At 44.7% G+C, this 17,037-nt stretch overlaps 1 protein-coding gene across 2 annotated transcripts in view; it reads left to right on the top strand.

Moving 5' to 3' along the window:
- Positions 1-17,037, top strand: part of DNAH5 (dynein axonemal heavy chain 5) — a 598,099-nt gene that overhangs the window by 409,585 nt on the left and 171,477 nt on the right. For both annotated transcript variants that reach the window (XM_033929843.1, XM_033929844.1), the window contains exons 55-58: positions 6,720-6,987; positions 7,187-7,418; positions 11,639-11,753; positions 14,203-14,379. In XM_033929843.1, coding sequence (XP_033785734.1) covers positions 6,720-6,987; positions 7,187-7,418; positions 11,639-11,753; positions 14,203-14,379 — 792 coding nt within the window. The remainder of the gene's footprint in view (positions 1-6,719; positions 6,988-7,186; positions 7,419-11,638; positions 11,754-14,202; positions 14,380-17,037) is intronic.

The following is a 17,037-nucleotide window of genomic DNA, read 5'->3' as shown; positions in this document are numbered from 1 at the left end:
GATGGCAGAAAAGGGCTACAGCCCATCAAGTCTGCCCACTCTACTTACCCACCCCCTGTCTATGCCCTAATGACCCAATTTCCTTATCTTGACCCTCGTAAGGATCCCACATGGGTTTCCCATTTATTCTTAAAGTCTGGCATGCTGTCTGCCTCGATCACCTGCACTGGAAGCTTGTTCCAATGATCAACCACTCTCTCTGTGAAGAAATACTTTCTGGTGTCGCCATGAAATTTTCCGCCCCTGAGTTTGAGTGGGTTCCCTCTTGTGGCCGAGGGTCCCTTGAGAAAGAAAATATCATCTTCCACTTCGACATGTCCCGTGAGGTACTTAAATGTTTCGATCATGTCTCCCCTCTCCCTACGTTCTTCGAGAGTGTAGAGCTGCAATTTGTTCAGTCTCTCTTCGTACGAGAGACCCTTGAGCCCCGAGATCATCCTGGTGGCCGTCCGCTGAACCGATTCAATTCTGCGCACATCTTTACTGTAATGTGGCCTCCAGAATTGCACACAGTACTCCAGATGAGGTCTCACCATGGCCCTGTACAACGGCATTATGACTTCAGGCTTTCGGCTGACGAAACTTCTATTGATCTGCCTTGGCTAGCAGTTTGAGAATAACTTTGTGAAGAGAGAGCAATTTCCAGCAGTGAAGCAATTATACATCACCAATTCTAATATTATTCAGAGTTTTAAAGGACTTTTATCAAATTTATGATTGGGTCTCCTGAGGAAGAAAGCGAAAAGGGGCCACGTTGGGACCACAAACCCTTCATAAAGTTAAGTTATTATTTTATAACTTACCCAGTTTCAGTGATGTTAACTTAATACTATTCACGAAGAAAAGAAAGCTATGACACATTGAAACATTGAAAAATTGTGATACATTCTTTATTTATTTGTATCCTAGCTTGAAGTGTGATCTTTATTGAAACAGTTACAATGATTGGAAAGTGAACTCTGTTCCATTCTTGGGAGGGTATATCCCTTCCTTGTAGAGTTTCATGCCTCTGAGTAACCTGAAAAAATCTTGATCGCACCATAGATAGGTTACTATTGTAACAGCAAAGTCAGTTCACATTTTTGCCTTAGATGAAGCCTTCTCCACTTGATTGGCAGTTTTCATGTCTGCACTGATGATTACTCCTAAATCTCGTTCTGCTGAAGTCCTAGTTAAAGTTTCTCCGTTCAAGAAATACGTCCTGCATGGATTTCCGCTTCCGAGGTGCATGACCTTACATTTCTTAGCATTGAAGCCTAGCTGCCAGGTTGAGGACCACTTTCCAATGTAAGCAGGTCCTGCGCCATATAATTCTGTAAACTGCATTCACTTACTATATTACATAGTTTGGCGTCATCGGCGAATAGTGTTATTTTACCTTGAAGCCCTTGAGTCAGATCCCCTATGAATATGTTGAAAAGGAGTGGACCCAGGACCGAGCCCTGCGGCACTCCACTGGTCACCTCCGATGTTTTAGAGAGGGCACCATTAACCACCACCCTCTGAAGTCTACCACTCAGCCAATCATTGACCCATGCAGTTAGTGTATCTCCTAACCCCATCGATTTCATCTTGCTTAGCAGCCTGCGGTGTGGGACACTGTCAAAAGCTTTACTAAAGACCAGGTACACGACGTCTAAAGACTCTCCCAAGTCCAACTTTCTTGTTACCCAGTCAAAGAAGCTGATGAGATTGGATTGGCAGGACCTACCCTTGGTGAATCCATGCTGACTGGGATCCCGAAGATTCCCTTCATTCAAGATCGTGTCCAATTTGCTTTTAATTAGTGTTTCCATGAGTTTGCACACTATTGATGTGAGACTCACCGGTCTATAATTCGCAGCCTCTGCCCTGCAACCCTTTTTATGCAGAGGAACGACATTAGCTAATTTCCAGTCCAGGGGAACTTTCCCCTTACTTAGGGAGAGATTGAATAGCTCAGCCAACGGTTTTGCCAGGACATCGCTCAATTCTCTGAGCACTCTTGGGTGCAAATTGTCTGGTCCCATGGTTTTGTTCACCTTGAGTCTTGCCAGTTCACTGTAAATAGAGAATGACACGGTGGCGGTTTACCCGCGGCCACCGCATTTTAGCCGCGGGTCACCCGCCGAAAACGGGGAAGAAAACTAGCAGTCGCTGCGGCGACGGGGACAAGGCCATTCACTGCCCGCGGGGCGGTGAATGGTCTTGTCCCCGCAGTGAGGCATGAAGGATCGCGCGGTCCCCGCAGCTCACACCCGCCTGCCCAATCGATTCTAGTGTTTAGCCAGCTCTCTCCCTTCTCCTCACCTTAGTTTGTAGATTTTCTTTTTCGGCGACCCGCACGCTATCAGAGAGCCGTACACCCGCTGCTGCTCAGTTTCGATCTTCTGCTCTGACGCAACCGGAAACAGGAAGTTGCAGCAGAGCAGAAGATTGAACACTGAGCAGCCGCGCGTGCGCGGCTCTTTGGGAAAGCGTGCAGGTCGCCGAAAAAGAAAACCTATAAACTAAGGTGAGGAGAAGGGAGAGAGCTGGCTAAACACTAGGATCGATTGGGCAGGCAGGTAGTGGCTGCGGGGACCGTGCGATCGCTAGTGTTCCCGGCTCAAATTGGAAGGAGGGAGTGAAAGGGAAAAGGATTCTGGGCCAAGGGGATGAAGTCGGAAAGAAAAACCCACAGCAGGAAAGAAAGGGAAGGACTGGCAGGTGAGCCAGATGCTAGAAGCAGGGGGGGGGGGGGGAAGAAAGAGGGAAAAAAGCTAGATGGGGTTGAAAAGAAGAGACACACTGGTATGGAAGAGGAAGATAGGGGAAATCTGGACACAGGAAGGTAACAGAAAGAGGGGAAATTATGTGCATGGGGCATAGGGACAGAGACATAAAGGGGACATGCCATGGGGATGGTATATGGACGCAGGGGGGGCAATGACAGATACATAAGGGAGATATTAGAAATGGAGAAAATAGGAGCACAGAAGCGAGATGGTTTGTGGGGATGGGACAGGGACCGAGCTTGCAGGCTCCAGTGGCTTGCACAAATTACATTGTAACGTGCCATGAAAATAAGAGGAAGGAAGGTAGATAGGCCACGCGAGAGGAGCTGAAGGGTAGTAGAAAGGAACAGATGGTAAAGGAGGGAGGGAAGGGTGGTGGTGGAAAGGAATAGAACAGACATTGAAGGAGGGTGGAGAGGAACAGACCCCCAAGGGAAATGTGGAAGACAGAGTGGGAAGAAGACAGATGCCAGACTATGCGGGAGCGGAGGGAAGAAGATGGGTGCTAGACCAATTGGGGGGGGGGGGGTTAAGGGAGAGGCACAGTAACAGTAAATGGAAGACGCAGAGAGAAGACACACAGTGGATGGAAGGAATTCAATGAGAAGATGTGGAAAGCAGAAACCAGACAACAAAGGTAGAAAAAAAAAGTTATATTTATTTATTTATTTTTTGCTTTAGGATAAAATAGTATATTAGTTGTGTTGATAAAAATTTATAAACAAAGCCCTGCCAGCTGAACATCTCTTTCTCTAGTTCAGCAGCAGGAACTTTGATTTATAAGAAAGGAATAAGCTAAATATTACAGTACTAAGGCTTATATGGATGCAGCGGGGACGGTGACGGGGCGGTGAATGGGATGGCAGTGGCGGTGACGGGGCGGTGAAAGGGATGGCGGTGACGGTGACGGGGCGGTGAAGGGAACGGCGGTGACGGGGCGGTGCAGAGGATGGTGGGACGGTGACGGGGCGGTGACGGGGACAGATTTTTTCCCCGTGTCATTCTCTAACTGTAAACTTCACCTGGTGTGAACTCAAAATTCTGAAACGGGTCTTCTGTGCTTTGTGTTGCCTTCAACTGCGGACCGTAGGCATAGTGTGCATCTCCCCTACAGACTCTGCCTGCTGACTGGAGAGCAACTACCCACACATCTGGACTGGTCTGGAGGGACTCAAGGAAAAAAATTAGCAGGAAAATTTAATTTCCCCTTGGTGCCAAAAAGGTGTATACTTTTCTGAGACTTGCATGTAGGCATGTTCAGGTACAGTTTGGGTGAAATTAGGGCACAATTATGATTTATATTTTATTTATTTGTTGGGATTTATTAACCAACTTTATGAAGAGATTCACCCAAGGCATCACAGTGTCCATCTGGAGGGCCTCTGCACATGCGCGGACGTTGACATGATGATGTCACGCATATGCTTGATGTCATCACAGCGACGTCTGCGCACTTCTGGGTGCCTCAAGCCATGGCCACTACCTTTAGTGTACCCCGGCTCAAGAAAGTTTGAGAGACACTGGTTTAAAATATAATTATTAGCAGCACTGGAATTCAAATATGAGAAATATAATACATACTAAAAGGGAGCAATACCGCATATACTTGAATATAAACCTATCCAAATATAAACTGAGATAGCAGTTTTCACCCCCATAAGGGAATGTCAGCTGCTGTGAGCATAGGCATCGGAATGGGGGGGGGAGCCCGAGGGGCCATGGCCTCCCCCCAAATTGCCCATCCTGTAGGTCAGGGGGTACGCGGGCTGACCACCACCCACAGCTGCTGCTGCTCCCTGCCTGCTGCCGCTGCTCGCCACCATAACTGTAGGAAGGGAAGGGCCAGGCGCGTGCAGCCAATGTATGCTGCCAGCTCACAAGCCTCCCCCCAATGGCTGGCCAGTACCTTCTCTCCGACATCAGAATTGATGTCAGGTGAAGGCTTATGTGCCGGCAACGTTGCACACGCCTGACTCTTCCCTTCTTGGATTTGCTGCAGCAGCGGGCGGCGAGCGGGGGTGGACCATGATGGGGAGGAAGAATCAGCGGCAGGTAGTCCAGGCTTCGGTGCAGCAGGGAGGGGAAGCAGAATGGCTTCGGCGGTGGACCAGGGGGAAGGAAGAATCAGTGACAGGTAGGCCAAGCTTCGACGCAGCAGGGATGGAGGCAGACTGGCTTGGGTGGCGGAACAGGGGAAGGAAGAATTGGTGGTGGGTAGGCCAGGCTTCGGCGTGGGAGGGAGGCAGGCAGGGTGGCTTCAGGGGAGGGGGGTGGGAGAAAGACTGGAACCCAGTGAGGGGGACATAGGAAGGAGGGAGTGAGGAAGGAAGGAGAGAGATAGAGAGAGAGGCAGAGAGAGACTGGGGGGAGGGGTTGTAAGCAGAAGAAAGACAGAGAGAGAGAGAAAGGCCTGGACCAAAGGGGAAAGACAGGAGGCAAATGCTGGACTATGAGAGGTGCACACAGACGGGTAGAGACCATGAGGAAGAACAGAGAGATGGAAGATCATAACAGAGGAGGGAGTGACTGGGAGACCTGTAACAAAAGTGGTAGGTACAAAGGAGAACTGCCACTGGCTCTGGGGAGGGTAAGCAGAGGGAAAAGAGAGAGAAACCTGAACCCAGAGGGGATGGGGCTGGATTGTGAAAAAAATATTGGATGTACGGTCAGAAGAAAGTGCGACCAGAGACTCATGAAATCACCAGACAACATAGGTAGGAAAAATGATTTTATTTTCAATGTAAAGATCAAAATGTGTCAGTTTGAGAATTTATATCTGATGTCTATATTTTGCACTATGCAGGGCAGGATTAATTTGTCGAGGGCCCCTAGGCACACAAGTACACTGGGACCCCTGCCCCGCCCCACCCCACCATGAGCCCAGGTGGAAACAGGAAACTGCGTCAGAGGGAAGCTTTGGGCAAGCAGCACCGCTTGCACAATTACAGTTCCCGTTGCCTTTCTTACCCGTGTTTCTTGCTTGTCTTACTTTCCGTTGATGGGGTTGGGGGGGGGGGGCGCATTACCGATCGATGCTGGAGGGGCGCATCGCCGTTTGGAAAAAACATTGTTGATGCCCTCCTTCTTTGGGCCCCCCTGACCATTTCGGGCCTACTTGGCCTATTGGTTAATCCTGCCCTGGCACTATGTCTATTTTTCTATAATTGTTACTGAGGTGACATTGCATATTTTAAAGTCATCTGCTTTGACATCTTTGAAAAAAAACACGAATATAAATGATAATTAACATTTTCTCTGTGTACAGTGTGCTTTGTGTTTTTTTAAAATTTTGAGGTTACCATTATGTATTAATAAGATTACATTGTGTGTATATGAAAAATGGATAGAAGAAATTGCATTACAATTAGTATTATTATTATGGGGTGGAATCAGGGATGGAGTTTGAGTGGGTCTGGGGCAGAGCTTTTGTGCCCCCCCAAGCAAAAAAGCGTTCCGCTGCCTATGGCTGTGAGGGGGTTGGAGGCAATGGCAATGAGGACTACTGCAGGAGGGTGGCGTGAGGTTGAAGAAAAAATACTGGTCATTGGGTAGCGTGGAGAGATGAGAGACTTGAATATAAACTAAGACTTCCATTTTGACTCTTTTTTGTACCAATAGTCTTGGTTTTATTTGAGTGTATATGGTAATACTTATGAAGCTTCTAATAAGCACAAATCAGAACATGAAAATTAGCGCACACAAATTGTAAAAATATTGCAAAAATAGTGACTATGATTGAGTGGTAGCAGTAGTTAACATGCACTGATTTGCACATTATATCAATGCAGTTTAAAGAAAGGTCCCTAAATATCCGAAGTCTTTTGTTATTGTAAACTAGATATTGGGATCTGTCTAGGTAATTATTAAATGGATCTAGAAGATATACTTTCATTTCCGATCCCTTAATTTTTATATAAAAGATTACCTTTTTTTAACATTCAGTGCTGCTATACCTGTTCTTAGGTTTCCAATTTGTTTCCCCGTGATGAAATTGATGAGATCACCAGTGACCTCATATCCAGCATGAAGAGAGAATATCCCCGGCGACCACCAACCAATGAGAACCTATATGACTACTTCATGACCAGAGTCAGGCAAAACCTTCATGTGGTGCTCTGCTTCTCACCTGTAGGAGAAAAATTCAGAAACCGAGCCCTTAAGTTTCCAGCTCTTATTTCTGGGTGCACTATGGACTGGTTTAGCCGATGGCCAAAGGATGCATTAGTAGATGGTGAGTCTTTATGACCTGTGGCCTATTAAAGATGCCCTGAATTGGTATTTTTTTGTTTAGATGAGCCTTACCCTGGTTAAAAAAATGACTGAATTTTATACTCCACAAAATATATTTGTAATGAAAATACAATATTTTTTAAAATATATAACATGGCTATAACATATAATGACTGTTTCCATTTTTCTTATCACTATAGTGTCTGAACACTTTCTGTCTTCTTATGATGTTGACTGCACAGCAGAGGTTAAGAAGGAGGTGGTACAATGTATGGGTTCATTTCAAGATGGAGTGGCAGAGAAGTGTGTGGACTACTTTCAAAGATACCGCCGTTCTACTCATGTGACACCCAAATCCTATTTATCCTTTATTCAGGGATATAAATCAATCTACAAAGAAAAGCATACTGAAGTACAGACAATGGCAAACAGGTAAATAGGCCCAAGTCATTAACTATTCTCATTCTATCACACATTTTTGGCTCATCTCTGAGTACAATTAATAGTGCAAAATAATTTGGGGGAGAGGAGTGAGAAAGGGTTTCATATAATTTATTATTAATTTATATGCTTTTGCATCCACATATTCTATGCAGTTCGCAACTAAAAATAACAAAGTAAGAAGATTAAAAAAGAAACAAAAACAGCACAACCCCAACGTGCTAACACTAATGGATAATACAATTAAGCCTACTTTCCTTTATAATATACTAATGTAACTGGATATGTGTACAATGTTAGGCAGAGCTGGTTTAAGTGTTTGTGCCTAAATGCTGGAGATATATGTGTAGCTTATAGTATATGACTTTGCCTATATGTATGCTCATCTGTCAAATATGTATGTGTGATGTAAGATATGGGGCCCATAATCAAAACTTTAAAATGTCCAAAAATCAGCCTAAGTCTGCACTTGGACATCCTAATAGCAGGGACGCCCAAGTGCGGATAATCCAAACCAATTTTCTGGATGTGCAGCAGCTTACTCCCTCCTACCTACAGGGCTGCATGCTGCAAATGATGGGGTTTCCCCCTCCCAATGAATCTTGGGATGCAGTGGGAGGGACCAAAGGCCCTGATTGGCTCAAAATTGCCTTTGTTCATAGAAAACCATGACTGGGATATTGTTATATTAGGTTGTGATCTGTTCAGGAAGGACTGTGTAAGGAGGGAAGGAAGAAGGTGTAGTAATATATATATTAAAAAATAATAATAAAGCAACAGAATTGCAGGGTCGATGAGGTAAGGAGATAGCACTGTGGGTTAACTTTGAAAGAGGGAATGGAACATCTATTTACAGTGGTGTGATAAACAGACTTCCTTCACTAGCAGAAGAAGTTGAAAGAGATTTAATTGAAAACATCCACAATATTTCTATGAAAGTAGAAATATTACTGAACCCTGATTTAAATATACCAGAATATTGAGACATTCCTGCTGTGGTATTGTCTAAATGTAAGGAGATCGTGGGTTCCGAAGGAGAATTGTTCTAGCAACTGGTAGTGAAACGCATACAGGAGGGTGCCATACTGGACCCGGTACTTCCAAATGGGGAGTTTCTTATGTTACAGTGGATGGTGGATGGTGTAGTTTAGTATTAGGAAAAACATGGAGGAATTATTCAAAAAGTAGTTAGCTGGATAGGAACATCTGGGGAAAGCAGAACAGCAATAGGAAAAATTGAAAGGAGATATTTTAAAGGCAACAAACGTTTTATTAAAAAAGTCAATATGAGGAAGAGGAGGCCACCATGGTTCATGAACGAACTGGCTGAAAAGGTAAGGAAAAGAGGTTAGCTTTTATAAACTGCAAGAGATCACAGAAAGAGGAAGACAAACAGCAATTGTGGAAAAGCTAAGTGAAGCTGGTAGAGTAGTCAAGAATTGAAAATAGATAAGATATAAGGACAAAATTTTTTTAAAAGATATGTTAACAATTGGAACTGTAAAAGTGGCATTGTCAGACTCAAGGGTGAAAGGGAGGAATTTTCAGAAGACTTAAAGCAATGGGACCATATGGGATATATCTGAGGGTATTAAAGGAATTGGGGAGGTTCTGGTGGCTCCACTGTCTGGCTTTTTCAGTGCTTCTTTAGAGTTGGGAGTGGTCCTGGAGGACTGAAGAAGGGTAGAGGTGGTCCCTTTCCATGAAAAGTGGAAGTAAGGAGGAGGTTGAGAACTACAGGACAGTAAGTCTGATCTCTCTGATGGGTAAATTATTAGAATTAAGAACATACGAATTGCCATACTGGGAAAGACCGAAGGTTCATCAAGCCCAGTATCCTGTTTCCAATAGTGGCCAACCCAGGTCCCAAATACTTAGCTAGATCCCAAGTAGTAAATTGCTGATAAATCATTCAGTTTCCAGAATCCAGTAGATTGGAGGATTACAGGTAGCATGATTTTTGCTAGAGGTAAGTCTCCTCAGATGAATCTGATTAATTTCTTTGACTGGGGAACCAGAGAGTTGAATTGTGGGAGAGCACTGGATGTGGTGTACTGAAATTTCAGCAAAGCCTTTGATACAGTTCCACAAAAGTGACTTAGATATAAACTGAGCACTCTGTTTATGGCCTTAAAGCAGGGATCTCAAAGTCCCTCCTTGAGGGCCGCAATCCAGTTGGGTTTTCAGGATTTCCCCAATGAATATGCATTGAAAGCAGTCCATGCACACAGATCTCATGCATATTCATTGGGGAAATCCTGAAAACCCGACTGGATTGCGGCCCTCAAGGAGGGACTTTGAGACCCCTGCCCTAAAGTGACCGACTGTGTTAAAAGCTGGTTGTGTGGAAGGTGACAAAGCATAGTGATAAAAGTTGTTCACTCTGAGGATAAAGGTGTTACAAGTAGTATGCCACAGGATAGATACCCTGAATAGTATAGATCAGTGGTTCTCAACCCTGTCCTGGAGGACCACCAGGCCAATCGGGTTTTCAGGCTAGCCCTAATGAATATGCATGAGAGAGATTTGCATATAATGGAAGTGACAGGCATGCAAATTCATTAGGGCTATCCTGAAAACCCGATTGGCCTGGTGGTCCTCCAGGACAGGGTTGAGAACCACTGGTATAGATAACAGAAAAGGGATCAAACAAAACTTGAAGAATGATCTAGAATTTGGCAGCTAAGATTTAATCTTAAAAAGTGTAAGACCTTGCTTTTGGGCTGCAAAAACCTGAGGGAGCAATATAGTATTGGTGCTAAAGTACCTTGGAGTTATTTTATCTGATGATCTTAAGGTGGTCAAACAGATAAAAGGTGATGACATGGTAACATAGTAAATGATAGCAGATAAAGACCTACGTGGCCCATCCAGTCTGCCCAATAGTCACACTCATCACCAAGGCAATGTTGAACTAACAATCTAAGTTCTTCTATAAGATGTCCTCCACTCTCCCCCGGGATAGGCAATACCTGCATTCGGATATGAATGTGGTATAAAATATGCAAACTTGCTCCTTATCAGTCTTGCCATATATGGGAAACAGACTGTAGAAGTTCGGCCGTCATTGACCACATTGCCCCAGTGCTGGAGTTGCCGTCTAAGCTAACTCTAGCTCATCCTGATCTGTCTTGCCATATATGGGACAAAGATTGTAGAAGTCCACCCAGCATCAACTCCACTTTCCCTTTGCTAGGGATGCATTTAAGCATCACTCCTAGGCATCATAAATTAAGTTATAGTTGTTGATTTGAAGAGTTATGTATCAATGCAATCCTATTTTTATATAGGGTACATCACCACCCAAATTTGCCCCTTCCTCCCTGAGCACAGTATCAGGACCCATGTCCACACTTTTAACATCACGCGTAGACTACTGCAATTTACTTCTAACAGGTTAGACTACTGCAATTTACTTCTAATAGGTCTCCCACTGAAGTGCCTCTCCCCTCTGCAATCTGTTAAAAACTCAGCTGCATGACTTATCTTCTGCCAACCTTGCTACACTCACCTTACCTCTCCCCTCAAATCATTTCACTGATTTCCTATCCATCTTTATATACAGTTCAAACTCCTATTATTAACCTAGAAGTGTGTTCATGCTGCAGCCCTCAGTATCTCTCCTCTCTTATCTTTCCATATATGCCTCCCCAAGAACTCCATTCCTCAGATAAATTGCTTTTATCTGTACCCTTCTCTTCCAATGCCTATTCCAGACTTCATTCCTTTCATATAGCTGCCCCTTTTGCCTGAGTTTGTCCACCACACCCTCTTTCTTCCCTTACCTTGTTTAAAAGTAGACTGAAAATCCACCTTTTTGATATAGCCTTCAGTTCATAACCCTACTTCCTACTTCCCAGCTCACCACCCTTGCCAGCAGATTAACCATGCCCCCCAATTGTATACCCCACCCTGGCATCCTGTTTGTCTTGACTGTATAGATTGTAAGCTCTTTTGGGCAGGGACTATCTCCTTTGTGACTTTGTACAGTGCTGCTTACATCTGGTAGCACTCTAGAAGTAATAGTAGTGGTAGTAACAGCTGAGTCAATAATCTAAATTAGTATTCACTGAAACAAGTGCTCAGTTGATGATTTATGTTAATAACTAATGCCATGGTAATGGGTATATATTAAAAGGTAATACTATGGTTTAGTGAGATGAACAAAAAATTAAAGCCAGAATTTTTTTTTTTCTTTCAAATGTATCTAGAATGAAAACTGGACTGGAGAAATTAAAAGAGGCATCTGAATCGGTAGGTGCTCTAAGCAAAGAGCTGGAAGTGAAAGAGAAAGAGCTGCAAGTGGCTAATGAAAGAGCTGATATGGTAGGTTTGTTTTCTTTCATTTTAATTTACTGGAATTTATCATTGGGTTGATTCGCTTAGTTAGACTTCAGAAAGGAAGCCGAGGTGAATAACTGTTTGGGGCATTCTTAGTCAGAGGATGACCCGTTTGAATGAGTGAATGGTGGTGAATTGCACACAGCACTGTCTGGGTGGAGTTGGGGCAGATCCAGGATTTATCTGGTTAGTGACGATTTCAGTCAACTAACTGGATAATTAAGTAGATACATTTAGGACAACAAAAAGGCTGTCCTAACTTTATCTGCCATGCTACCTGGGCATCAGTCTGAATATCGGTGCCAGATAACTTCTGAATAGCTCAATGCTGGTCCCGGATATGGCCCAGCATTGAATATTCAGACTTAATTCAGCCCACGTCTGTTGTTTAAATGCTGATGACTGCTGCAGACTGACTATTAGCCTTGATGAGTATCATCATGATGGATATCATATTTTGAGCTCTATCCCCCCCCCCCCTCCACAATATTCAGCCAGCAGTGGTCATCATTTTTTAAAATGCTGATCATTGCTGGCTTAATTATTCCTTGATATTCAATGCAGGGCCATGTCTAGGCCATGCATTAAATATGAGGGCATAATGCTGGACAGCCGGCCACCTGGATCATATGCAGATCCAGTCAATATTAAGCCAAGGCCCATATAAGAATTATATGGCCCCAGCTGAATATCAGGCCAGGACTACATAATGTTTTGCTTGTTTAAAGAAAGAAAGAAAAAAAAAAAAAAGGCACCCTGGAGCCCCCGCACCCCCAGCCTAAGGCCAAACCTCCTCCCAACCTAGAGTTACCAGATTTCCTCTAAAAAAAAAAAAAAAAAGAAGACACCCAGCCCCACCTAATTCCACTTCCCACATATCTCCTTCCTCAAATTGACATCCTCACATGTGTAGAAGCCCTCCAAATGTGGCCCTGAGCTTGGGGCCTTCCAAAACCCGGAAAAATTGCTGGATTTTGGAAATCCCTCTGGGCACCCAGTGCCTGGGAAAATGGCTGCCATTCCTGGCCGGTTAAATAGTGCTGAATATTAAGGAGACAGTATTGTATTATTTCCAGCTGTTTTTTAATCAGTGTTTATATTTATTTAGCATTTGATATACCACGCTTACTGAAAAAATACAGGCCATGGCAATAAACTTACATAATAAAAACAGGAGGGAAAAGAACTCCAATTTAAAAAGGAAAGTTAACACTCAACAAGTGCACTCATATTGAGAAGTAAAAATCCTTTACAAGATGCATGGTTCTAGGGGGGGATTTTAATCCAGGTTACCATCACCAAAGGCCTGTGTGAAGAAAGTCTTAATTTAAACCTTAATATTTTTAAAGAACTCTCCCTTGTGGAGAAAAATTGGCAGGGCATTCCAGAGGAGCCAGAGGCGACTGAGCCAATCAGGGCCTTAGGTCCCTCCCTGTGCATCACATGATGTACCAGGGTGGGGCCTAAGGCCTCAGACACATCGCTGGAGTCATTGGAGCAGGAGGGACAGAGCACCTCTCCTGCTCCATTACAGGTACGGGGAGGGGGGGAGGGGACTGGGAATGAGGATGGGCGTCCGGTGGCAAGAGGGAGTAGGAATCCCTCCTGCCATAATTTGGAGGTGGCGACGGTGAAGGGCATCAGTACACGGGGTGGGGGAAGGACTTCGGCACGGGTGGGACATCGGCGTGGGGAGGGGGGCATCAGCGTGTGTTAAAACCATGGGCTTGCAATGCGCTTTTTGCAGAATATACAAAAAAGGAAAAATTCCTTTTTTTATATATTCTGCAAAAAGCGCATTGCGAGCCCATGGTTTTAAATGGCAGAAGAGTCGGTAAGGAAGTGAAGCGACTGGTCCTCAGCAGTCGTTTTACTTCAGATCGGCAAACCCAATCGGTATTTTATTGATCGATGGCATCCTACTTTTGCATGCCATTTCCCCTCATTTGCATGGGTGGATCGGATTGGGTATAAGATTTGATCAGAAGCAGTTTAGTGAATCGGGTCGGGGTTGGGGAATGATTACAAAACCAGTAAAACTGGTTTTGCAATTGTCGGGACAGGATTGGAGGGTTTAGTGAATCTAGCCCATATAATTTTAAATTTAGCCCTGTGTTGTACTGGTAGCCAGTGACGTTTTTGCACAAATGGTGTGATGTGGTCATGTCACCTACAACCTTATATTAATCTTGCTGCCAGCATGATGCCCATACTCTCTTTACATTCAGCATTGCTAGATATATGGATAGCATTGCAAAATAGAGATGTATAGTGATATAGAAGATCGATATAGATATATAGAGATATTTATAAATGTATATAAGCATGCATTGGCATTTAAATGAATACAGTGGCTGAACTGTAACTAATTTAAATATCTTTTTTTGCCAATATTGTTAGACCTTGATCCTTTTTTTATATTTTATTTATGCAGGTATTGAAAGAAGTAACCGTGAAAGCCCAGGCTGCTGAGAAGGTAAAGGCTGAAGTGCAGAAAGTGAAGGATAAAGCACAGGTTATTGTAGACTGCATCTCAGCAGATAAAGCCATTGCTGAAGAAAAGCTGGAGGCTGCCAAACCTGCCTTAGAAGAAGCCGAGGCTGCTTTGCAGGTAAACAAGTTAAGAATATTTGGTATGACTCAGTCATATATTGTAAATGCAATGATTACATTTTTTCCCCACATGAAGAGGGCCATTGTTGTTGTTAGGTGCCATTGACTTGTGTTAGAGTCCTAGCGACATCATCACGTTTTCATGGCAGAATATAGAAGTAGATTGCCGGGCCTTTCTTATGCACAGTATAAATTTGATGTTGTTGCCATTTTCACATCAGATGCGATCCTCCACCTCCAACACTGCCCATCTGCTGCTGCCCAGGTGGGTAGTAGTACACTGTTAGTCTCATATCTCCACTGAAACCTGTTCACCTTGGGATGCCCTGCTGGTAGTGAAATTACTTCAGAAAAAGGGTTGTTTTTTTTTAGGATAATAAAAAAATTATTCAAGCCACTGTATTTGCACATGTGGAGGGGCATAATAAAAAAAAACGTCTAAGTCCCCTTTTGGCCTAAGGCCTTAAACATTGAAAATAGAAGCAGGGAAAATGTCCATTATCAAAAAAAAGTCCAAAAGGAGGTTTTTTTTAATAATGGCCTGCCTCTACGTTCAGCTGTTTAAACGCCCAGACCACCACTACGTCTAAACTTATACCCTATAATGAACCTAAAAAAAGCCTAAGCCCCAAACGTCCAAAACAAGAGCTTTTAGGCGAAAGAGGAGCCAGTCCTTCGCTTAAAAGCTGGATTCTGTAACCGGTGTCTGTCAAACATAACACCGGTTACAGAATCCACCCCCCCCCCCCCCCAACGATCGGGCAGGAGGAAGCCCAAGGCCTCCTGCCCCGGAGACCCACGACTCTGCCGACAACCTCGGGCCAGGAGAGAACCCAAGCCCTCCTGGCTCCGCCAATTACGATCTTGCACCGGCGATCCTCGTAGCCCCCCCCCGCCGATTACGATTGGGGCAAGAGGGAGGCCAAGCCCTCTTGCCCCGGCGATCCTCTTACCCCCCCCCTGCTGATTATGATCAGGCCAGGAGGGAGCCCAAGCCCTCCTGGCCTCTCGTCCCCCACCCCCTACAAGATCAAGCAGGAGGGAACCCAACCCCTCCTGCCCAGGCAGACCCCCTACTCCCCACCCCCACTAAAATAGGGGCAGGAGGGATCCCAGGCCCTCCTGCCCTCGACACAACCCCCCCAATGACCGCCCCCCACCCCCTTCCCCGTACCTCAAAACGTTGGCCGGCTGGAGGAGTGCCAAGCCCGCCCATCCGGCAGGCCAGCCGGCTCCGGAATGGTGCTGGATTGGCCCAGGTGGCTCAAATCACGCCCACAGGAGGAGCCTGAGGCGCCTGGGCCAACCAGAATAGTCCCAGGAGCCTTAAGCTCCTCCTGTGGGCGGGGCCTTAAGCACATGGACCCAAACAGTGTTCAACCTTTTGACACCTATGGACCAGCGGAAATAAAAGAATTATTTTGAGGACCGGCAGTGGTCTGTGGACCGGCAATTGAAGAACACTGAGCTAAGTCGTGGGCTAGACCCCACCCATCTCCACCTAATCTCCGCTCCAGACCCTGTCCCCATAATACTACTGATTGTAACACCATTTTTTCCATTCATTTTTCATATGTACACACACAGTATAATCTCATTAACAAGACATAATGGTTAACCACAAAATTAAACTACACAAAGCACACTGAATGCTTCTCAGCAATCATTCCTACCAGAAAACAGATAACCCCATGCAAATACGGGACCACAAATTAAAAGTACTAATATATACAAACAAACCCTAAGATTCAAGATTCTGTATGCTGTAAAACCCCAGAGAAAAAGAAAAATGCATTTCTTCCTGAACAGTGCAAAATACAGACAGCAGATGTAAATTCTCAAAATTGACACTATTCAATCACTAAATTAAAAAATAAAGTCATTACCCCTACCTTTGTTGCCTCTCTTCCTCCATGCAGTGCCTTAACTTCTTTTCTGCTCCCACCTGGCCATTTTATGTTGCCCCTGGTGTTATCTTCGAGCTGACTCCCTCTTCCTCACTGACGCAGTACACAAAGCCATGGGCAGCGGCTCCTCGCATGTCCTGCGCCTGATCTGGAAGCCTTCCCTTTGACGTTGTGACATCAGAGGGAAGGCTTCAGGTTCAGGTGCAGGATGCACATCGGAGCCACTGCCCACGACTTTGTGCAATGCGGCAGTGAGGAAGAGGGAGCCGGCCTGAAGATAACACCGTATCGATCGCACCATGGACTGGCGGCTGAAGAACACTGTCTCAGGCCTGATGCATGTGCCGGCCCTGTGGACCGGCAGGAAATTTCTGCAGACCAGCACTGGTCCATGGACCGGTGTTTGAAGAACACTGATCTAGACTGGGTGGCCCTAGAAACATCTGGATATATATAAGCTTTCTACCACAAAAAAGGTAATCTTTTTTTAAAAGTAATTTTTCAATACTAAAACTTTATCCATTTCTGAAGCAAAAGAGACTAAAAAAGTGGAACACTCCGAGAAGCTATCCCAAGTTGTTTCCAAAAAGCTGCCAAATAAAAAACCTCATTTCCTTTCTTAGGTAGTGCCTAAAGGCCCAACCCTTTCTGCGTTGGTCTCTTCATCTTACTTGGTAAATAATAACACTTTGTAATATTAATAGCTTTTATGTTAGACAGAACTAAAACTTCTTTGAAATTTCTTCTCA

Source organism: Geotrypetes seraphini, chromosome 2 (assembly GCF_902459505.1).
Source record: "Geotrypetes seraphini chromosome 2, aGeoSer1.1, whole genome shotgun sequence".
Taxonomy (NCBI): domain Eukaryota; kingdom Metazoa; phylum Chordata; class Amphibia; order Gymnophiona; family Dermophiidae; genus Geotrypetes; species Geotrypetes seraphini.
The sequence above is the reverse complement of the archived record's forward strand: the minus strand, read 5'-3'. Positions and strand labels throughout refer to the sequence as shown.